This window comes from Galeopterus variegatus, unplaced genomic scaffold, assembly GCF_000696425.1.
Source record: "Galeopterus variegatus unplaced genomic scaffold, G_variegatus-3.0.2 Scaffold8003, whole genome shotgun sequence".
Classification (NCBI taxonomy): domain Eukaryota; kingdom Metazoa; phylum Chordata; class Mammalia; order Dermoptera; family Cynocephalidae; genus Galeopterus; species Galeopterus variegatus.
This window is the reverse complement of record NW_007734114.1, coordinates 17,259-42,210: the sequence shown is the minus strand read 5'-3', so window position 1 is coordinate 42,210 and position 24,952 is coordinate 17,259. Positions and strand designations below refer to the sequence as shown.

Here is a 24,952-nt window from a genome sequence, read left to right as displayed (position 1 = left end):
AAGGTTGTTCCACATTCGTTTGCATTTCCAAACACATGTTAAAAGTATGTTCTAAAAATACAAACACAACAGATACACCATGAACCCTTTTCATTTTTCAAAGGTCAGCTAAAATTTTAAGAAACTCTTAGGACATCATCACTACCATCTTCTAATAAGAGGGAAGTTCTTTATCCTACCCCTAGTCACTTATGGGTTTAGTCATTAATACCAGAAGAGTTATTCAGACCTGGATAAAGATAAAAGGCAAAATCAAAGCCTTCCTGCATCACTTTGTTGCTTTTGCCTTGCAGCTGTTATAGTCCTGGGTGACACAAAGGGAAAAGCCTAGTTTCCCTCCATCAAGTCTTAACTAAAAGAAGAAATGCATGGTAGCTACTTAGAGGGAAGAGGTAGATCGTAGCAGCTGGTCTCCCGTTCTACCCAGAAAGATGGGTAGCCAAGAAAAGAGGAGTGTTGAATGCGGGCAGATCTAAGCTTAGATTGCAGCTGTCCATTCTCTCAGTCTCTAAGCAGCTGAAAAGGGACCGATGCCCACTAATTTCTATTTTGCCTCTTAATTTTGTCAGACAACTCTAGTTGTGAATTGCATTAATGAAAGCACTTTATTATCCAATTGAAAAGGATAGACAGGAAAAATATTAGGTTTACTGTTCACTCTATAACCACAATTCCCATTCTTACCACACTTAGTAATTTGTTCTCATATTCTTGTACTGATGCAAACATATCTGTATTTTGTTCACCTAAGAGGCATAGACAACACCATGGTCTTTCTTCAGAAACAAGAACTCTCTTTATTTGGTTAAAAGGAGCACAGGGACATTTGAAGGCCAGGTAGTTACAACTCTCTCGAGAAGAACAAGACTGAAAGAGAGAACAAGACTTAAGCATTGTAGAAACTAGGAAGAGATAAGACAGAAAGCCACCATTTTCTATTTCGAGCCAACCCTCATCAATAAATATGTAATCACTGATGACCTCCAACCCATTTCACACATAGCATTTTTTCCTTCCTAAATGTCACTGTACTGTGCTTAGCTCCACACTGATGGTGACCATTCATTTATCTGGTCCCAACAGTAAAACCTCTTTATAATCAAATAGAGGCTAAATACAGCTAGGGATACCTTAGATAATGTCTGCAACAATCTGCCTCCAGTGTCAATCCCAAACCTCAAACAACCATCTTTGTTTTGTGGGCAAGGGAGGGACCACATTGATTCCAGAACCCTCAGAGAGCTACTTGTAATCCTATAGGCAACATGTGAAGACATATGATTTATATTGTGTATGCCACTTTTTTGTTGTTTTAGATTGAATGCGTTACTATTCATACAGCTATTAATAAAGGTATCTTATTACAAAATCTGATGAATTTTAAACTAAAATAATTGTAAGGCACATGTCTTACGCAATTGAAATTAGACAATTCTTGCCTCTAAGTAAAATGTTTGAGATTTATACCACGCTTAATGAAATAGCTTCTTATTTCTGAAGAGATTTCCTAAACATTGTTCAACCAAAAGCAGAGAAATGGAAAGAAGATGAACTATTTCTAGAACTTTTTTTTTCTGTGGTAATATATTTGTATGTGTGTAAATTCAGTTGACAACAGTGATAAATTTCTTTAATCGAAAAAGCATGTATTGAAAAATGAAACGCCATAAAAATAAATATTAGAACAGTTCATTTTTATCAAACACGCAAAGGTAAAATATTTTTGCACACTGTAAGTTTCAATACAATTTACATTACATTAACTAGATTACAGCTTATGAAAAGTGAAAGAAATAAAAATAATTGCTTCCAACACACATACTCGTTATGTGTTGATAGCAATTTTATGTGCACGGTCCATTCCATTTACTTGAATTTTGGGTGCGTCCTCTAGCAAAATAAGCATGTCTCCCTCCATAATTAGCACAGCATATTTTGTAAATGAAATAATGAACATACAAAATCATTTTAATATTTGCCTCAGGGGGAAGCTTACAGTTCATCTTGCAGATCCTTTGAGATTTCAAGCCATTCCAAGCTAATGTTCTGATGCCATACAGATCCAGAGTTATAAAATTCTATTTTCTTTTCTGGAGCCAAGTCAATGAATTACTATACTTCCATGCCACTTTCCTTTCTGGTGCTCTTTGAAATCCATAGTGTGGACTGGTTTGGGCTAGTTTTAGTTCTTCCTTTACTGAAAAACATAAGAAGAAATACATCAGTGCCTGAAACTTCTTATCAATCTAGGTATGCCTTGGTCCAAGTGGAGATATCTCAGACCTTTATTTATACAAGGATCCTTTCTTCTCTCACCAGCATATTTTTCCATTCCTACAAAAAATGCTATATTATTCCAATGTGTGAAGATGGCCAACAGTTCTTATGAATGATGAAAAAACAAAATATATCTTTCTCTGAACCTTCATAATTTAGAGTTCAGATAGATACACACATACAAAAACATGTCTGACCCAATCCTAAAAATTTCCATTTAATGCACCAATAAACCTTCATTTTCTTTGATTAATGATTTTTGAAATCTTGCTGTTTGAGTATCCTGCCACTAATATATGCTGAATTTAATGTCAAATCATCAAAACAGCGCTATTGTACGAAGTGTAAGATGTGCCTCAGTCTTTGAAACCAATGTACTTCAATAGCAGATTCAGGCTTTGGTAATTTGGGAGTATCTGAGTTCTTCCAGGTCTGAGACAGAACTTCATTCTTGTCAGATTTGAAATTCTGGTTTGCATTCCAGCCCATGCATGGGCTTCTGCTGTCTTCCGTCTTTCATAAAATGGTCCCTTTTCAGGCTCCTGCAGAAGTATCTATTCCTCAGTTTACGTAAATCATCCTCTACCAGATCACTTGTCAAGATCTAGATTTCTTTGCTCTAGTTTCCCGATGATGATCTCTCATCTAGATCATTGTTCTTTACCTGTCCCTATTCACTGTGTTCTTCATTTCCTCCCCTGTCCCTCCAACCCCCACCCCCAGCATCTGCCCCAATCCCACAGGCATGCTTTCTCCCCATCCCGTCCCCTCCATCCACCAGACATTGCAGAACTCCTTCAAAGAGAGACAGACACTATTTCTCAACACACCTGACCATTACAATTTTAAAATATTATTTAGTTCACTTTAACTTTTTTGTCACTAATAAAATGTTGTGTCCAAATTATATGTTTTGTCAATTTTCATCCAAATAAGTAAGATCAACACAACTTTATTCTACAAAGTCACCTAACAGCAATGGAAACAAGTCAAGCAAAGCTTATTAAAAGTACAATTTTTAAAATGGTAAAAAAAAAAAAAAGTGGTTAAGTTATTAATGTGGGTTTTGTGTAGAATTAGTATTTTCTTTAAGAATTACTACAAGTTAAAGAAACAAGAGTTATTTTGAACATGACATGGAATGACAGAAACCATCATGTGTACCAGATTGGAATTTAAACTTTCTGCAAGGCACTCAGATGATAATGGAGGTGAGTCTTTGATGGAGTTTCTCCTTGCTTTCCTGGAAGAAAGGAAAAGGGGAGGATCTAAGAACGAATCAATTAAGTGCTACAGCTAATTCCAGCATCTGGAGGTGCTTTATTTTAGTTTATTTTCTCACTCAGAATTTCAAACAAGTGAAATCTCCACAGATGCTGTAAAAACTTGGGAGACTTTGAATGAATGGAATCGCCACAATAACATACTCTTGGGAACAAGGAAAACAAACTTTAGAAAAAACTCAGTTACTTGGTACTTTAGTATTTTTCACTTCACAAATGAGAATGTCCAAATATTTTTTTCAAATAATTACTTCAAGCTGATTTGCTACTTACAGGTCTTTCTTCACACTTTAGCTGGGTTAAGGAGGGATTTACCTGAAATTCTCCCTCTGCATCACTGTTTTTCACAATGATAAATTATATTTCCATCTACAGTCTTAGGAATTAGAGCAAGAAGCTACATATTTACTATATCTTTATTCTGTACAAAATACTGAAAAACAAGTTTTAACTGCATTCCACATATATATTAGTAAGCCAGGAAGACACAAAGTATAGTATTAATTTGCCAGCCTTTATTTATCATTATTCGAAATGTTTTATTTTAACGTCCAGTTAATTACAGGTTGGATCCTTCTAAAAATTTATGTAAACCATTTAGAGATTACATGTACTTAATTTTTTTCTGGGGTTTTTATTATTTAGTGGGTTCTTTAGGGGTTATTTCAGGAAAAGAGAAGATAAAGTCAAAAGAAAAAGTTATTTCACTTGTAGATCCTTCCCTGATGGAGGCATTCTCTAAATCGTTTTATTTTTTTAATCATTTCTTTTTTGCTTGACACTTATTAATTATACACATTTGTGGGGTATAGAGTTATCTTTCAATACATGCATAAAATGTGTGATGATCAAATCAGGGTAACTAGCATATTCACCATGGCAAAAATTTGTATTTCTTTGTGATGAGAGCATTTGAACTCCTCTCTTCTAGCCAATTTAGAAAATACAATAAATTATTGTTAATTATAAATGGCTAACACTATTGTAGACCACTAGAACTTATTTGTTGTATCTAGCTGTGATTTTGTAACAGTTACACTCTGACAAAGATGTCTAAGTTTATTCTAGCAAAGATGCTCTTATTTAAACCGAACATCTTTTCCTTTTTCTCTTGATACATATTTATATTTCATATTTTTCTTATTTAATTGACAAATTGACACATAGAAAAACATCACCTCTGTAATTCAAGGTTATGTGTGCAGATATAAAAGTCAAAATATCCCCAGAAATCTTGCTGTTAAGATATATCATTTTGTTTCAAGATGCCTGCCAAAAAGTGACCTATTCTTACCACTGTGTCTTAATTCCTATTCTTAAAATATACTTTTGAAATAAAACAGAAGCTTATGACTTGAATTTTGGAAAGGTACTACAAAGTGTACTGACAAAAATCATGTCTTGCATATAACTTGATGACAAGATTGAAAGGTTTACCATTAATTCCTATACTTAATAAACAAGAGACTGTACAGTATAATGCATATATTGTAAGCCTACAAGCATTCAATTTCAGATTCACCATATATCGTAGCTATGGGACTCAAGACAGACTAAGTAAACCATCTAAGCCACCATTTTCTCAACTGGAAAACAGAAACAGAAGGGTACCTAGCTCACAAGGTTTGTGGGGATTAAATGAGATACTGCATGAACCCTATAATCAAGAATTTCTTTTTAGATTGTATGTACTGGCAGATATGAAAATCAGAACTTTCTTAAGGTAATTTAAAAATATTATTAATTATATACTAATACTTTAAAAGGTCTGAAAACTTAAAGTTCTTCAAGTTGTCTCTATGTATATAAATTATTTACCTTTTATGTAGCATCTGGAAACAGCAGGTTCCAAAGGCAACCAGTATCAGTAAGAGCAGTGGTATTGTTGGTATAACAACATAAATTAGATTTGGAATTATGCCTACAAAAGTAAAACAGTCTTAGTGTACAAAGATAGTTGAGGAAGGATTCTAACACCAAAGCTACACAGGAATTTTCCACAAAACTAAGGTAAAACAGAACTATTATCAATACATAAATTCCCAACAAGGTTCTTCCCAAAATACTGAAAAATCTAATGAAATACCCTATAAAAGTAAAACAGTCTTAGTGTACAAAGATAGTTGAGGAAGGATTCTAACACCAAAGCTACACACGAATTTTCCACAAAACTAAGGTAAAACAGAACGATTATCAATACATAAATTCCCAACAAGGTTCTTCCCAAAATACTGAAAAATCTAATGAAATAATATATTCATGTTCTGGTAAAAATCAAAACCAAATTGCACTGTTGTTATGCTCCAATTCAACATCTATACTTCTAAAACTATTATCAAATCTGTAATTCAGATATGGGATAGTTTTCAAAATATATTAATAATCTTAACTGTTTCAGTTTATTAATAATTCTGATTCACTACTTAGAGAAACAAGCACCAATTATTAAAGAATAATTATTTCTAAAATTATTGTTGACTTATTGAATAATTTTCCTAGCCAATAAACTCAGAGCCATAATATGCAAGAATATCTGTGATTAAATTGAACTATGTAAATATTAACGGATAACACAGTCATAACCCAGAGACACAAGACTCCAGAGGCACAAAGACTTGATCTTAATTTAATTCTAAAATGAATCATTTTTTAATCCTGTTCCATCACACTTGGTAATGTTAGGTATTCTCAGTAAAATACAAAACTGCTGCACTGAAGTCCCATACAGCTTAAGATGACTTTATTAAACTTTTTTCAATGTCAAAAATGGGAAAATATTCCTAATATAATTATTTTCTGATGTCTTTAATTAGGTTTATATGTTCTGAATGATTTTAAAATCAGGCATCTGAAAAGTGAAAAGCACTAAGTCTTAAAATCACACCTATACAAGTAAAGCAAATTGAAGGACTATGCATTTAGCTTGCAAATTGAACGTTGCCATCATAACTAATCTAAATAATTCTGGTCAAAGTGGACTGGACATATCCACTCACTTGCACAACACTTCATTTGTTAACAGGAGAAGACACATTAATGAGGTCCATTGATGGGGTATTTTAGGAATAATTTGCTATGCTTTCACCTATTCTTTTGAGCCTTCAACAGATGACCAAGCACTGTAAAAGAATTCAGGAAATATTTCCTTTCTCTTCAAAATGCCATTATGATCCTTAATATATAATAGTAAAGAAAAAGAGAAAGTACTTCCTACTCTTTCATGAATTTTAGATCATCTATGGAAAGGTTTTTGAGTCTTTGGCTCAATTTTCACAAAGCCACTAAGATAAATAAACATTTCTGTCCAATTGGCATAGGGCTGTGCTAAAAAGAGCCCCTAACTGACATTGAGAGTAGTTTCTGACCACCATGCAATGTGCACTGGGAACTGTATTTTGTTTCCTTTGCAGGCAGTGGTGTGCTGGAGGCAGCTGGGTTGAGAGCTTATTGCATGCATCTCTACCCTACCTGCTGTTCAGTGATGTCACCTTGGTAGCTTGAACTTGGCCAAAATAGGAGTATTTACACCACGGAAAGCAGCAAAGGCTACAAATTGGTCTTTTTATTTTATACCCCACCTCCATTTCAGCTAGTCCCTAAACATTAACAATCACACCACTGTTTGCAGACTACTGAATGTGCCAATTTACATTATCGCCTACACATTGTGGAGAAGTTCCTTATAGAGCCAGGTTTTAATGTGATCACTTAGTTTAGTACCAGATACATCCACTTGAAGTGAAACCCTGAAGAAAACAAAACAGTTCTTCTATTCAAAAACTATCTTAGCATAATTTATTCTAACCAACTCCAAAAGTAAACTCCCATAACCTGTATTTAGTGCACCACTTCCCCAAGCAACAAGGAGAGTTTCACTGGAGTCAACATGAAGCAGTGTTTAAAGTGCAATTCTGGTTCCAACTCTTNAAGGCGTCCAAGAACCTCGTCTTCTTGGCGCCTGGGATCTGGCTTCAGCTGCCTGCTCCAGCACTGCTTGGGAATAGCGGCAGAGCAGCCCAAACCTGAGCAGTGGGATTGGGCTTCCAACTGGGGCTGGGCGCAGTGAAAATGGTAGTTCCAGGAAAGTGAACAGTGTGACCACAAAGGATTGCACCGGGTTGCAAGAGAAAGGGATGGATAAGCAGTCAGGTTTTACCCAGAACTCAAGGTGCCTTGCAAAGTCTGGAAAGAGGGTGTAGTGACTGGTTAGAGGAAGTACTGGAATGGGCTGGTAATTCAAAGACAACGCGAAACCCAAGATAACCTTCACCTGAGCAAATGAACACTGGTCCTTTTTCAACGTAACACATGTTTCAGCCTAACTAAGTCAAGAGATTTCTGCTCAAATGTCAGTTTTGCTGCCAGATAAATGACTAGGTATGATACTAGTCCCTTCCCCTCTCTGAGCTGCCCTCCCTTCTGAGCAAAGGGAGGAGAAATCAAACTAAGCAATCTATTTTGGCTCTAAAGTTCTTTTAACCCAACCTTAGTTTTCCTGCTAACTTGGTGAGTAGCTTTGAGCAAGTCATTTCCTCTGGGCTGTGGTCTCCACATTATACACTAAGAGAGTTGAATGTGACGATTTCTATGGGCACTTTCAGATTTAGAGTTTTCTGCTCTTCCCTGCTCAGAAGACACAGAGCATTTATCTCATTGCTTTTGTCAGATTGCATCTTGGGGGTATAGTTGAGTACACGTCATTCCTCCCACTTCAACTTCAATTCTTAGCAAAGAGAATGGATGGATGGAGTTTATCATAATGGGTACTCAGTATACTGGGACTGAAGCATGGACAGCGAAGACGGTACTGGGCTACTGCTTGTGGTTGTTCATCCTCCCCTTTCTCTATTCTCCAAAGCTATTGTAAATAGTGCTGCAATAAACACTGGAATACAGGTATCCTCTCAGCATGATGATTTCTATTCCTCTGGGTATATTCCCAGCAGGGGAATAGCTGGGTCATATGGTAGATCTATCTGTAATTGTTTGAGGAAACTCCAAACCATTTTCCATAAAGGCTGCACCATTTTGCAGTCCCCCCAACAGTGTAGGAGGGTTCCTTTTTCTCTACACCTCGCCAGCATTTATTACTCTCAATCTTTTCAATATTAGCCATCCTAACTGGAGTGAGATGGTATCTCAGTGTGGTTTTGATTTACATTTCCCAAATGAGTGGATATGGAAAATGTGGTATAACTACACAATGGAATTCTACTCTACTATAAAAAGGAATGAAATACTACCATTCACAGCAGCATGGATGGACTTAGAAAAAATTATATTAAGTGAAATAAGTCAGGCACAGAGAGAGAATTACCACATGTTCTCACTTATTTTGGGGAGCTAAAAATAAATAAATAAATACACAAACAAACAGAGGTGGGTGGGGAAGAAGATACAACAATCACAATTCCTTGAACTTGTTAAGACAAGTGGACAGATATGATGTTGGTGGGTGGAAGGGGGGAAAGGGAGGGGGGAGGGAGGAATCAGTAAAGGGACATGAAAATCAACTATATTGTATATCACAACAATCACAATTCCTTGAACTTGTTAAGACAAGTGGACAGATATGATGTTGGTGGGTGGAAGGAGGGAAAGGGAGGGGGGAGGGAGGAATCAGTAAAGGGACATGAAAATCAACTATATTGTATATTGATAAAATAAAATAAACATAAATAAATAAATTTAGTATAAGAAATAAATAAATAAAGTGCAGTTCTGTTCTTGATAGAGGATTTAACAGCTGAACTAATTACCTGCTTCAGTAACAACCACATTTTGATGGGTGTCTCCTGGTTGATTTGTAAGATAAGGCTTTTCTACAGGGGCTGTTGGATTAATCTCTGTAAATAATAAGTACAGGCATCATATATAATGATTAAAGAAGAGAAATGCAAACATAGATAAAAATAAGTTTATTATAAAACAATAAAAGTATCATAATTTTGATTGCTGAACAGTTTACAACAGCTAATAAAATATATTCCAAATTTAGATTTACACTAAATTATTTAACTATTAAGTCAACATTTAATAATTTGCTTGATGAATTCCTCCTGAAAGTCCAAATTGCATTTAGCAATCAACAGCAGGTGTGTACTCAGAATAGCCTACTACAGACAATAATGACAAATCAGGCACAAAGGTAGGCAAAGGTAAGCAAGAATTGATGAAAATAAAAATGTGAGACACTAAATTCAATTCGAAGACGAGCAAAGTTAGTTTCTTTACTAAAATCAGTATAATACTTGTATTACTCTTCGCAATAATAATTGACAGATGGCTGTATATGGATTATTCAAGCAAAATTGTTCTAAAGCACATTTCTGTCCTACGCAAAAGTGCCATCTTTTATCTGCTTTCCCATAGTGTCTACTTTAAATAACAATAACCAAATAAGGCTTGCAAGTTGTTTTGCTCTCTGGTTTCATGACATTAGATCACTTCAACTGCCACACACTAAAAAAATGTTGAAATTTTCTTACCATGATCTGCTACTGTTCTCTCCTATTTTTTCTCCTAGGAAACTATTTGTTACATTATTTGTTAAACTATTTGTTAAAGTAGTTTGTTAAATTAATAACTTAGTGAAGGAAAATTGAATTAGTAAGAAAAAAACACCTGTAAATTTGTTTTCATTTGTTCCAAAAATGTAGTTCTCTATTTACTTTTGTCAATTGATGAGGAAAAAACACACATGCAGCATTTTATAGAATCTTTAGAACATAAAAGTGTTTTTAATGTAACATTGACTGCGCTTATATCGTCATAGAGCCTCTATTCATTGGAAGTTTAATCATAAACTATCCTGTAGCAGTATTTATTACTCTCATACACAAATTTTACCCTAACACTTTAATAGCCTCCTGTAGGTTTCAGACTCACTCCTAACCTACATTCACTCTTCTAAAGAACTTAGTCACTCTGTTACCATAGGTGTCAACTGGTATTTACTAAACAAATGATACAGATATTATGCAATTTATCAACATAGAACTGGCTATTTTTTAAATAATTTTTAACATACTTCAAATTAGTTTAAATCAGCAATTGCTGATTAAAAAATTTTTAGAAACATAATGCCAAACATAAAATTTTTAATATCTAAGAACAGGAATGTAAGGCAATTCTAATACAAAAATGAGATTCAAAGTACTCCCATGAAAATGTCTTTGGATGACATTGGTAGACACAAAGACTAGATATGCAATGCGCAGGCCAATAACAAAAAAGGGAGGAAGGAGAATAAGAAAGCTTAAAAGTGAATTATTCAGTTTCTGCACAGCCAGGTTAATATTTTACCACTTTGGATATCATTAGTCATGCTGTTAGATGGTGTGTAGAAGCAGAAAGATGAGATAAAGTTCAAAAATTCAGTTTCTGCACAGCCAGGTTAATATTTTACCACTTCGGATATCATTAGTCATGCTGTTAGATGGTGTGTAGAAGCAGAAAGATGAGATAAAGTTCAAATCACATAGTAGTTGTAGTAAAGTTGAAGAATAAAGTTCAAAATAATAATTATAATTTGTAAATTGCAATTAGTTACACTCCTTAGTCCTCTAATCTCCTCACCACTAAAAAATCAAGCACTGATTACATGAGCAGGAAATTCAATCAAATCAACATCCTTTACAAAGAAGACACTAAGCTCAAGTAAGTTTAGCTAAATAGGAAATAAAGACAAAAAAAATTAAAAAGTAAAATAAAGAATAAAAATCCTGAGCACATTAACAAGGCCAACTCTAAACCTCTGCATGTGCTTCAAAAATAATAAATATATAAAATCATATTTTAATAAATATAGATCATTTAAATATTTGGGTAGAATGTAGAAGATAAAGAAAATAATTTTTATATCTTAAATGTTCTTTCATGAGTAACATAAACCTAGATTACCTGATACAAAACAAATAAAGAAGACTGTAAGGTTGATAGTATCCTAAGTGGGGTAAGTTTTAATGTAATAAAATAAAATAAAATAAAATGAAGGGTCAAATAGTTGATCTAAGAACTCAAAACAAAGGAGAGCAATATTCTTTTAAAAATACTCCATAGTATATTTTTTGTACCATTCGATAGTTTTAAGTAAACCAAGCATCACAAATTTCAAATATCAGAGAGTCTCAACTTTATATTTTTCCAAGAGAAAAGTAAAGAAAAAGAACATAAATGCATAACAGACTTTGTAAAGGCTTCCAGGAGGGTAATGATGGATTTAGCAACCAAGGGGGGTAAAGAATAAACTCACCAGGGATATAAAAAGTTGGCTAATATACTCAAGAGCAGGATAAATATAAGAGAAGGGTAAGTCTAATCCAAATAATCCCTTGTGCTTTATGGTCTTATGAGAAAAGGAATCGTGTAATTTCAAGAGAATAATGGAAACAGCAGTACTTGATTATAACTGCCTTCTGTGAACATGTATTCTGAGGTCAAGCAGACAGCCCTTTAGAAGAATTAAAATGATACTTCTAAACACTGAGGAAGAGAAAACAGCAAAATAATCTGAGCGCCTAAGTATTTAATTTTACTTTCCCAGATGATTAAAAGAATATGAATTTACAAAGTTTTAATGAGTGCCTCTTTTAGTCACATGTCAATTTAGTTGAACTGTTCTATTCAAAGTCATACAAATTTAGTATTGTCAACAGGAAACCCAACTTGTACATCTCAGGTCAATGCAGTCTTCCCATTTGCTGCATGAGGCAAGAAGTTGGAGATTGTGAAAGAAAGCTAACTAAGGAGGCATATTTTAAAGAATGGAAATCACAAGGAGAACATGTTACATGTCCCTACTTTTTTTCACTATGTTGCGATGAGCTATGAACAGCTTCATTTTCACTGAGCACCACATGCCAAACATTATGCCATAAAATGGTAAGTTAATGTGCCGGGAGATAGTTGCTCTGTTTGCTAAAGTTCAATGGATAATCTTCTAAAGCACTGTTGCTCACATGTGTAAGTCTACAGGTGTTTTAGTGACTTACACCTACTTCCCACTCACTATACTAAATGTTTAAAATATTTTAAAATAGATATTTACTGTTCATAAGATCTGCTTACAAAAACACAGTTTGGTCTGAATATTAGAAATAATTATTTTCTTTTAAAGACACCTCTCCAGATGTTTCTATTTATCCCCTTCTATTGAGCTCATTGGGCAGTCTGCTGTACAGCACACAATGTGCATCAGTACCCTGAGTGATATGACAAGCTGCAAGGTAATTCCTTATTTCACAGCAGAAAAACAAAAAGAGCAAAAGGTAGCAACACTTAAAGACAAAACCTAGCATCAGCAAAATATGCACAAAATCTTCTCTGCCTACTTACCATACTTCTTACCTGGTTCGTACTTGCAGATATAATTGTGCTTCATGTTGCACCTGTCATCATTCCATTGGTAAAGGTAGGGACCGCCAAGGCCAGGATTGGCAGTTGGTTGATGATACATCACCACACACTTTTCACTGCCACAGGAAGGTTCATCTGTGTACCAGTTGCTGCAAACAGAAAGCAACAGGAACACTTAGATCCATGCCTTCTGAGTGATTCTGCCTTCTATTCTGACATCCACAAGCCCCCCAGAGCACCAGTGGGCTCCTCAGGATCCATCCTTACCGGTACTGGGAACTGCTCCCATCAGACCACTGGTAGAGATCCGGGCAGGCACCGGATGTGTGCCCATCTCCATTTCTCCAAAGCCCTATCCAGAAATCACCATCAGAAATCCCTGTTCCAGGCTTAGTCAGGTTTTGCAACATACTCTCTATTAACTTCTGCTCTGCCTCATTCTCAAGGCTGAGGAGGACTCCTGCCTCACTCTCACAAGCCAGGCGTGCCTCCTGAAAGCTCACTCGGCTGGACAGGTCGTGGAAGTAGGCCATTTTGTAGCAGAGATGCTTGAAGTCAGCAAAACACAACTTCTGGCCTGAAAAAAAGGATGCCCATATTTTGATGATAGGAACTATATTCATCACACTACTAAGAATCAAGATTAAAGAATAAATCAAAACAGGAAACACTACCAACAATGCTTTTCCCATTGAATCATGGAAAGTTTATTTTCTAGCCTTTTACTTTAAATCTGGCAAAAGCAAATTTCTTCCCTAATAAACTTGAAACATAAACTTTTAAACACAGTACTTCAACAAAATGTTTGTGGAGGGAATTCATAATTCTTCTGATTTATATTTTATAAACTGATTATCATAGCGAGCAAAAACAGCCAAAGGAATTTCAAGTATATATGGTAAAGCAAGCTAAAAGGTCAAAGTTATAAAAGAAAAATAATAACTCATAAAGGAAATTATTCATTAAATACAATTAAAGCAAAACACTTCTACATAAGACGTTCTGTAGAAAATGAAAAGTGGAAAATTTAAGATGTAAATATTTGTTTTTATTGTGTATATCTGAGAGAAAATCCATTAAAATCGAAAGTTAATAGAAGTGAGGATGAAAGTAAATGTAATAAACAATGAGTTAATATAATATTATATCAGTAATGGCAGGAGCAGGATAGACTTTTAGAGTACTCACTATCTGAAAAAATCTCATTATCAATTCTTTGAGTGTTTTTTGTTTTTTATCAGACAAATAGTGTGTGACCTCCAAACCCAATGTCTTCTCTCATTTTACAGAAACATCTTGGGTAAGTCATAAATTCCAAATAAAAACTCCCAAATTTGAACTTAGAGAATTAAGTACTAAAAAAAAAAAGAAAGAAAGAAAAGAGAAAGAAATGCATTTTAAATTTGAAACAAAACAAAATATGTTGGCTTAGAAAACAGTTGGAACAAATACATCATGAAATAAAGGATCTAGTACAATCTCATCAATGGCTAATTATAGTCAATATCTGAAAATTTGGATGGAGATCAGGGTAGGCTAAAGTTTTGACAAACTTTTCTTTAAAAGGCAGTTAAATGATTAGCCCAAAACTCATAAGGTGATAAATATTTATTCATCAGCTTTACAGGCTCTATTTATATATTAAACACATACTAAATAACAATGACATCTTCAAATTTAACCTAAAAATTGCCCTATTATACTAGTTAAAGTTAGTTCCTTTATGAGTTGGAAAGTAATAGCATTGCATTTTCTATACCTTCCCTAATTCAGAATTTCATTAAATTTGAATTCAAATTCACCTTTCTCTACAGTTAATCTTAACTACTGGTGGTTTTATTGCCTAGTTATCTAGGAATAAAGATTGAAATCAACCAAATGTCTGAAATATATGAATATATGAAAAAAAGTAGACTATTCAGAATTTAGAAAGGAAATTTAAAATGTAATTTTTATTTTATACTTGTATTTTGAAGGTTTTTTAAGTTACAGCACTCAGTTTAACCACCTATCCTGACATTTATTGACTTTAAAAGTCACTATGTATACTGAAAATAAATTTGTTTCAAGATATTAGCCAGAATGACAAAGTTCAAGATAATTCTTGAGGCCTCTTAATGCAATATCACCATTTCATCAAACCTCATTGTTGTGACATCTCAAATTTACTTCTGCTCTAACAACATCCTCTGTGAGCTCTTAAATACATAGGCAAAAAGAGTTGGATAAAAATCTCTCAAAATTGAATTTCACATACTCCTACATATTAAACAGAATGAACTTTCCTAATTACTTAGTGACATAACTACAAATAATCGCAATCATATTACGTGATAACAAAGCCATATTTATAGTAGGGATATGACCGTGTATAGGATTCTGCTAACTCTACCAGCAGTGGAACGCCTATTATCCTACTGTTTACACCAGCCCCCTTTCACCACCACGCATGTCTGCCAAGATTACAGAGTCAATGTTCAGAATGGTCATGATATCTTGTTTGGGTTTTCATTAGCTGCTTCTTTTATTCATCTCTGATCTCTGCTGTCAACTTTAAAAACTGTCATGGTTCTGGTGCTATTCCTTATCCACAAACTGCTATCCATATTCTCCACTTCTCTCTTAGTCTCTCTCTGTTCTAGCTGAGGTTCGAACTTAGAAAACAGAACAATCAAGTATTTTATGTAGAATTAAGTCAAATTACTTTAGGCTAAAAAAAATAAGACATAGTTTTGCTACTTTCTTATGATTCATCTGCTCAATAATAATTATATTATTCTTGTTAGGAATGAAGGTCTTTTCTAGTATGTATCTAATGCTGTAGCCTATCAAGAAAAGTTATCAGTGGTGGGGAGTTAGGGATTTGCTCTTGTACTCAAACAACTGACAAATAAGAATAAAGCATTCAAGCCCTGTGCTCAATTACAGCACATCACACTGAGCCAGTGTATCACATCCATTCCCCCCACAATCAGCAATTAACAAATGATCTATGAGCCACTCAGAGGCTATTGTACTCAAACAACTGACAAATAAGAATAAAGCATTCAAGCCCTGTGCTCAATTACAGCACATCACACTGAGCCAATGTATCACATCCATTCCCCCCACAATCAGCAATTAACAAATGATCTATGAGCCACTCAGAGGCAGGAGGGAGCAGAAGTCAGCAGAAGGTCATTAACCTCACAACAGCGTTTAAGTGAGAGGCATTCAATGTCTTGACACAAGCTGAGAACAGCCAACTAATGAAATAGTGGTTCCAGCACTGCAAGCCAGTCAGTTATCCCCTCTGTCTCATTAATTGTGATCTGGATTCAGGAACAACACACTGAAAAATATAAACAAATTAACAGACTGCCCAAACTAATTGCCAAAAAAACATAACAAGTTAATGCGAACAACCACGGGAAATGAGTTAAAGAGATTTAAACAGGACAAATCAGTGTAAAAATAAATAATCTTGGAGAGATGATCATGGAAGTCCCAAAGGTTGACTCTAATAAAATTAATATATTATTTTTTAAATTTCCGCTAATATATTATTATGTTTTGTGATGATTTCATTGCTTAAAATGGTTGTTCCTAGTAAAACTCTGACAATGCCATTTAGCCTATATTTATATGTCTGTATTTTGGAAGCAAGCTCTGTTTGCATTTTTATCTACTACATTTTTTACATATTTCTAAGTCTCAAAACATATCTTAACTACATCCCCTTGAGTTTTCAACTTGTTCAACTTTTCAACCCAAGAACTTTCAGCCTTGGATTTCATCCCAGCATTTTTTGAAATGTTAAATTTGTCCAACAAGATTGCTTTGCAAAATGTCAAAAAGACGTCAAATTTTTAAAAATAAGACAAAATAACCAGATGTTTTAATGAGTAAAAAGTATTTATATCTAAGAAAGCCAGCACACATTTAGGGGATGTGGCTCATTATTTTTCATATATTAAAAAATAAATGCAACACAGATTTATTCATGGTGAGGATATAAAAACAGTGATGAGAATTTATTCATTTATGAAATTAAGATAGCACTTCTATGCAAATGCACGAGAGCTTTAAGTATCATGTGGAAATTACCAGCATCACTATGTTAGTTTATAGAGAAATAATAATTTAAAAGATCAATGAATAGGGATTATATTTAAAATAATGAACAACTAATACGGTCCAGGCCTCGGACAATAGCCAGACTTGGCACTCCTTTTGCCAAATGATCTCTCTTTGGTTATGGATAAGGAGTGGTCCAAGGGTCCTAGGTGAAAAGTGGCGATTGGTGGCCACACAGCAGGGGGACTCTCAGGGAATCAGGCCAGCAGCCAATTATCAACCAAAACAAGTATTAATTCCATAGGATGTTAACTGAAAATCATTTGTGTCTACAGATTTTAAACTGAGAAGTCACTAGCAGTTCAGAGCTGGCATGGCAGTTTACAGGAAATTATAGATACATTACACAATTTTTATGGTTTCTATATAATCAGTTAAAGCTGACACTGTGAATTTCTTTATGTCCAATTCTATTTTACTACTGATTTCCACCTTATTGTGCAAATTTGGCCCAAACTGCAGCAGAATCAGCATAAGCAGCAGCAGCTATTGAACATCTCAGAGCCATCTAGCTGGTCATACTTGGCTGCCCGTGCAGTGGAACTCCAACAGCTGGGAAACAAATGTCGCCCTCATTCCCAGAAAACTCCTGTTAATGCAGATCTTCTGGAAGCAATTTTCCCACTTCTGTAAAGGCTAATCTTCCTAGAGAACAATTCTGATTACCTCCCTTCCTGTTCTGTGAGATCACATGGAGAATTTCCCCCCGTCTCTTACTTTTAAATGTTATATTCAGAGAAAACCTTCCATTGTCATTTTATGGGATAGATTCTGGGAACCATAGAATGGTTTTTAATATACTGAGGTTTAATATACTGAGGTTACATATATATCGTCTAACTTTAAACTACTAAATGTCACCTACAACCTGTAGTTGAAAATATCCTTTGATTGTTGGCTTATCTATAAGAGAGAGAAAGACTTTCCACCCAGGATTTTTCAAGCATATGAGACAAATTAAGTCTGAGATAATGTCTTTGCACCTATTTTTGTTAACACATTCTGATTGCACATGAGGAGCTAAATAATCTTTAAATCTAAAAAGTATGTAAATATTTAAGTTTTTCTGCACTGAATTTTTATAGAACAATGAAAGTAAATACTCACTTCTATCAGTTTCATGCATGCACACGCACACACACACATCCAGCTATATACATATACACACTTTTATTTAGAGATAATTCTTAGTATTGCCTACTAAAATAAGCTTTCCTATCACTGTCACAGCTAAGATTCTGCTATTTCCATGAATAGGATGTCTTTCTTCTTAGTCATGAATATACCTAAAGAGCTAAATATTGGCAGAGGTTTAAATTCTTTTGGCAATAACGAAAAGTGGGGCCAAACTCATGAAGTCATGGCAGTTTGATCTTTCTTCCTGACTAGAAACAATCTATGATTTGGTTTTATTTTGCTCATATTTATTTATTTTCTGAAGGCTGAATGCCCAGTTAGTTATGAAAGTAATAAAACTTTTTCTTATGCCTCACACTATAATCGTATACTATTGACAATAGATAAGAATTAAATTTGTATAATATTTTTCAATAAAAACATAGAAGACATATTACACATTCCTACTGTTCAATTGTAATTTACCTTTAGTTGCAAAAGGTAAGTCATAGAAAAGAGCATTTATATGGCAAATCTTTCTCAAACTAGATTGACTGAACTTTGGACATTTTACTAGAATCCCATAAAATAATTTTTCTTTTACAAATTCCTTCTTACCCCCTCAAAACTACACTGATAAATATGCTGATACTATAATATACTGTGTGGCATAGCCTCTGATAGCAATGCCAATAGTTCTGAACTAAAGAGAAAGGGAATGCTATTGATTCTACGTGTTCTGCATTCAGTGTTCAATACTACACCAACTTCATAATATACTGTGTGGCATAGCCTCTGATAGCAATGCCAATAGTTCTGAACTAAAAAGAAAGGGAATGCTATTGATTCTACGTGTTCTGCATTCAGTGTTCAATACTACACCAACTTCTTAAGAATTTTTCTTACAAATTAAAAAAGTTGTATTACAATAAACTTTTATATTTGCAACAGAGATTTTATAATTCACTTAATTGCATAGTGCACTATAGCTGGAATCCATTCTCTCACATTGATAAACAAAAACAGATCTGTAGACTTGGGTATTTTATGGATGGTGGTGGCAGCAGCGGGCCCTACTTCTCCAGCTGGGAAATACCACAAGCTTCGAGAAAGAGATGAAACTCATTTTTTAAAAAATCCTAATATTTAAAATAGAGATCAGAATAATAAATTGTAAACCAAGTGACAGTGTGACATAAGAGTTCAAGCACCCCCCCCAAAAAAAAACCTAGCTTTGAATCCCACCTCTACACTTGAACTTGGGTACCTGATCTTGTGTATTCTACACTTTCTCTTGGTACTTGAGATTACTTAAACTTTCTTAGCCTCAGTTTTCTTACCTAAAATGTGAGAGTAATTATGAGTTTTGTAGAAATAAAGATAATAATACCAAGCTGAGCTTCTTCTCTCATCGTCTTGGCATATACCTCTACATGGCGCACACCTGCACAATTGTGTTCAAACTCTTTTAATCTTTCCACAACCCTATAATGTAGGTGTTCTCACCATATTTTCAAAATGAAGCAAACGGAGCAAAGAAAAGTTAAATAATTTTCCCAAGTTCACACAGCCCACAAATGCTAAAGCCAGGTTTGGCACCAGGCCATCTGGTTCTATGGTCCATACTTTTACCCAATTTCTATGCTGTCTCCATGTATGTCTCCAACATGATATAATGGTGAAATATTTCATGAACAAAGGGACTGATAAATATATACACTATGCATGTTATCTATGTTAGAATCATTAGCATTGATCAGTTATTGATTACTGGGTGGCTAATATATGCAAGGGGTTACACATTGAGAGCTTGTTTCTAAGCACGTTTCGAATTTTTTGTTGCTAAATATTTAGATCAGAGTTAATATCAGAACACTTTTTTTTTGTTTTGTCTTTTGTCTTTTTCCGTGTCCGGCAACGGATCGCAACCCTCAGTGTTGCCCCCGTACAGGACCGGGGACCGGCAAGGGGATTGGAACCGGTCTGTATGTGGGATCCGAACCGTCGGGCGGGAGCGCCGCCGCGCTTCCCAAGCGGCGCACTTATCCAGTGCGCCAACAGGCCGGCCCAATATCGGAACACTTTTTATCTCATGTTTTCAAACCATACATGTCCTTCATAATTTTTTTTTTATCTAGCCCTTTTATTTTCTAAATAAAGCAAATGAGGACCAAATGGAATGTTTTCCCAATTACAAAGAGTATAACCTTGGTCAAGTTGTCAGGCTGTGTTACATCATTAGTAATATGTTTAAAAAGTGAAAGAAACAATCTCACCTCACCATTGTGCACATCCACCCACCTGTATGTTGAATGCCTGGCACAGAAAGCAGTTGCCAATGTTAAGACTATTAGTAAGAGCATCAGCTGGATTTCCACTTTGGAACCCTTTATATAATACTGCCTCTTTTCTAACATTAATGTAATAGTTATTGCCACCTTCCAGAAAAAGTTATAAAAACAAACCCATAAAATGATGACAAATAGCAATTAAGGAATTACGGCTATGATAAATGGGTGTAGTTTATTAAATGACTAGTAATAAGATTAATTTGTTCCTTTCTTGCCTAACAGATACTTAAAGTAATTGCATCTTTGAAAACTGCACTGTCATCACTTTATGCTTTTGATGATGTCATGGAATAGTTCCATAGGCTGGGATATGCTCAGCAGTTTTTTTTCATCTCCCTGGCTTTTATATTACGTGTATGTATAGGCTGCTGGTTACCATCCATGAATTTCAATACTCCATGGTATCTGCATGATAAAAGAGAGGTCTCTAAACCACCCAGTATCCTAAATGAAATTTTAATAAGGTTACACTGATATATATTAAAGTGTTCTGTAGACATTTGGAAGTGCCATTTGCTGGTTACCATCCATGAATTTCAATACTCCATGGTATCTGCATGATAAAAGAGAGGTCTCTAAACCACCCAGTATCCTAAATAAAATTTTAATAAGGTTACACTGATATATATTAAAGTGTTCTGTAGACATTTGGAAGTGCCATGAAATACACCTAATGCCATTTTGCAGCATAAACAGGTTTAGTGCACTGCTATGCACACTGAAAAAGAAAAAGAGAAAGAACAACAACAACAAAAAAAAAATCTCGTATTACTTCAAAATGCTTCAAATGTTAAAATATCATTTGCTCTTCAAATATATCCTCCCAACTCAGAGGCCTGAATTTTGAACTCTTCTTTTTCATACTTATCCACATCCCCAGTAAGTAAAATCCTCTTACTTTTGTCCTAAAGAAGATGTCATTAGCTTCACAAAACTAAATGACTGCAGCCTCCACAGATATTCCCTACACATCTGTGTGTAGTAAGAAATCAGTAGATGTCTAAGCTCCTGAAAGTAGTTCCCAACTTACACTCATAAATTCAGTAAATACTCTTTGATTACTATCATCAAGATTATATATTTTTGCATATTCACACATCAAGATAAGCATCGCTACTAACCTATAAAAATACTTCATTATTACTAGATGTTATTAAATCTTATAAGTAAAATTAGGATGAAGTTGCTTGACATGTTATTTCTTGCTAAAATATTTTCACCTTATTTTTAAATAACGCTCTAAACTTTAAAAAATGTGATGTATTTAAACTACTAGAAAGTATCTTATTGAAGATTTTTAAAGTATTAAAATGAGGAGAATTTCTATGGAGAATTATTTTGTGGGTGCCTGCCTTTTTTTTCTGGGGTAAGTGATTATTTGGGTATACTACATAGAAATTTTAAATTGTGGTACAAATAACATGTATTCCATACGTTGTATGTTCCTAACAATGGCCCCAAAGAGTCTGTTTCGGTCCTCAGACACTTAAGTAGAGATTTGATGAATGTTCCCTCGTGGCACGAAAAAGTTGTGATGCACCACTCAAAACTGAACATCAAGCAGGCAGACATTACACTTGCTAGGAACTATTGCTTCAAAAATGCCAGGCTTTAGGCTGCTCTGTGATCAGCCTGTCATGGCTGAAATACATCTTTCAAAGAAATTAGCCTTCAAAGGATAAAAGTCACAAATCAATTTATAGATGGTTAAATTTGAATGTGAATTTTATGACTAAAGACAATTAAATTACTCATAAGAAAAACATAACTAAGTAATTGTTTTAATATCAAGCAAACATCATCATTTATGCTAAATCAAATAGATCATGTTCAGTTAATTAGAAATTTTCCAGATGTCACCTCAAAGATGCCTACAAATACTTAATAGGAAAACACAGCAAAAGGTTTGGAACTATTTATGTACAAACAGAATACAAAAGAAACTTTTTATTAACAATTTTTTTAAGTTCAGTTTTTACTTTAGATATCCTTTTACTCCCTTGCAAAATTTTAAGGCATACAAACAAGAACATACCAAAAGAATATTACTTAAGTCAATGAAGTGTTTTTATTTGTTTTAAAAAAACACCCTACAGTTCAAACATGATCTCTGCTGTTCATTCATTTGCTTGAATAATTCTGATAAACACAAAGGCAGTCAGATATGTAATGCACAATCAGATGGTTCTATACAGTGAATTTTTTCTTCACAACTAAATTAGGGAGGAAAAAGATCTAATGTCACAGCTTCTGTAACATCCTGAATAAAGTTAGAGGAGAGTGACTGGCAACTAAACATTTAAGAATTACATTCTGGAGGTGTAGAACATCACAAATTGCTGAGGGGAAGATCAGTAACAATTAAGCTTAATATGCCAGTTTCTAAAGGCCTGGCTTCACAACTGGTTAGGTGGTTATCATCTCTACCTGTAGTGACACCTGTTGTACACAGGCACAAAATCTGAAAAGGACTATTGGTGCTTTTTACATTAAAAAAAATTCATCCTTAAAACATATATCCACATATATCCAACAAATATTTATTGTAACACTTTAATGAGAATAGCAAGAAATTTCTATAAAGGTAGCTCTATGTTCAACTTTCATGTAAGGCCCTCTTCACACTCATCCCCATTGAGAATCTGCATCCTTTTTAAGAAACCTTCCCAAAAAAGCAAGAGAGGGTGGATGCAACATAAATCGCTCAACAGTAGGACAGTGAACGTTAAAAAAGGAAACTCAGAGAAAACGCTGGGAAACTTGCCAAATTTGATCCATTTCCTTTGCACTGACTCCACAGGCATAAATGCGCACCTACTGTGTGCATGAACCTGCAGTCATTACCAAGTACCCCTCAGCCTAACTCCAGCTGACTTCATTTTCTGAGTAGTCCCCAACTTGGAATGAGCTGTGCAAAGGAAAGGGGTCTAAGCACAATGACCAATCCCCCTTCTTTGTCAGTCCTGCTGAGAACAAAGGCTGCGTGCCCAGGAATCCGTGAGCGACCCACAGCGAACTGCTCTGGTCTCAGGAAATCATCCGAATGAATGTGGTGCAGGGACTGAAGTGGAGCCAGGCCAACAGAGGGTGGCATTTCTGCATGTCTCTTCAGTCTCTGGGTTCTGCCAGCCTCCGCCCTACCGACCACTTCTGCAGGTGCCCAGCCCTGCCCTGTGGCCAAGTCTCTTACAAAGTGGAAATCACGCCTGCAAAAAGCTGTACGACTCACAATGAACCCGAAGCTCGCTCCGCAGCTACTGAACCACGCACTTCAAAAAATTTTTTTAACTTTTTTCTGGGTGTGTTTGGGGGTAGGGAACTAAGAATAACTCAATCCATTTCTTCCCTGCCTTTTCCCGGTCCCTTTCCCCAGAGAGGTTTCCAAACCCCGGAGAGCCTCTACACCCGAGGACAGGCTGCCCCGCGGCGCCCCACGGTCCCCTCTCCCGGCTCGTCCGCCCGCCGGGGTGCCCCACTCACCGCTGACCACTCGGCGGCAGAAGGCTCCGTGGCCGCAGAGGAGCGCGGCGCCCAGCAGCAGCGAGACCACGCGCCTCATCGCGGCGCAGCGGCAGCAGCAGGTGTCGCGTGGCACGAAGACGGCCTCGGCTGGCGGCGTATCCCTCCGCCCCTGCCCCGCAGCCTCCTCGCCTCCCCGCCGTGCTCTACTCCAGCCTCCCGTGCCCAGCTGCCCGGTTCGCTGCACGCATCGCCTTCGGCTAGGACCTGCCGAGCGCGGGTGTGCTGGGCTAGAGCGCACAACGCCGCGGGTGCGCGTTTGGATACAGGGGACGGAGGTTAGGGGGTCCCGTGTCTGTCCTAGAGGTGAAGTAGGAGCCCCGGCTTGGACCCCCGGTTTCTCTCTGTTTTTCTCCCTGGCTCCCGGCTAGTGAAGAGCTGAGCCCGTGCTCCCTGGTTGTGACTTTTGCAGCAGCAGCAGCAGCCGCCGCTCTGCGCTGGAGGCGCCGTCTTATATACGCACACCCCGAGGTTCCGGCCCCTCGCTAGTAACAATTTTTAACTACTTCGTCTCTCCTCCACGCTGAGCATCCCAGCCCCTCCCCTGAAAACTGGAGGCACTTTGAAAACAGTCCAGTCAGCAACTCCATCTCCTCGTCTCCCCTCCTCCCCGCTCCCTCTTTCCATTGGCTGACAGACTCGATACTTATTTGTGCAAAATGTGACAGCTTTGCTATTAAACTCTGGCGAAAGTTGGATCCATTTGGTTTTCTCAAAGATAAATGTCCACGGGGCTGCCAAGTTGTGGGGCCTTTCTCTTTTTATGCTAAATTGTTTGATCATATGTATTGCTAGATGCAGGGCACTAGCCACTATTTAAGATGGATTGTCAGAGTGGGAGCCAAACGTGCTCAGTGAATTATATAACGTGGCAGGTTTTTCCCCACCTAGGTTCTGCAAATAGATTACTTCCAAGCAGGTTGTCTGACTAAA

The 24,952-nt window shown here is 36.0% G+C and overlaps 1 protein-coding gene across 2 annotated transcripts; it reads right to left on the bottom strand.

Moving 5' to 3' along the window:
- Positions 1 to 771: 771 nt before the first annotated feature.
- CHODL (chondrolectin) lies at positions 772 to 24,404 on the bottom strand. 2 transcript variants are annotated; one of them, XM_008592534.1, is made up of 6 exons: positions 23,981 to 24,404; positions 13,185 to 13,494; positions 12,909 to 13,066; positions 9,320 to 9,406; positions 5,379 to 5,481; positions 772 to 2,197 (listed from the first exon to the last, which is right to left on the bottom strand). In XM_008592534.1, exons 1-6 carry the CDS (start codon positions 24,057 to 24,059, stop codon positions 2,113 to 2,115), a joined length of 822 nt encoding a protein of 273 aa, XP_008590756.1. In that variant the 5' UTR covers positions 24,060 to 24,404; the 3' UTR covers positions 772 to 2,112. The 2 variants fall into 2 exon arrangements, with proteins under 2 accessions (XP_008590756.1, XP_008590755.1); XM_008592533.1 differs by lacking the exon at positions 772 to 2,197 and adding an exon at positions 3,232 to 3,520 and having other exon boundaries at positions 23,981 to 24,154.
- Between the last annotated feature and the right edge of the window lie 548 nt (positions 24,405 to 24,952).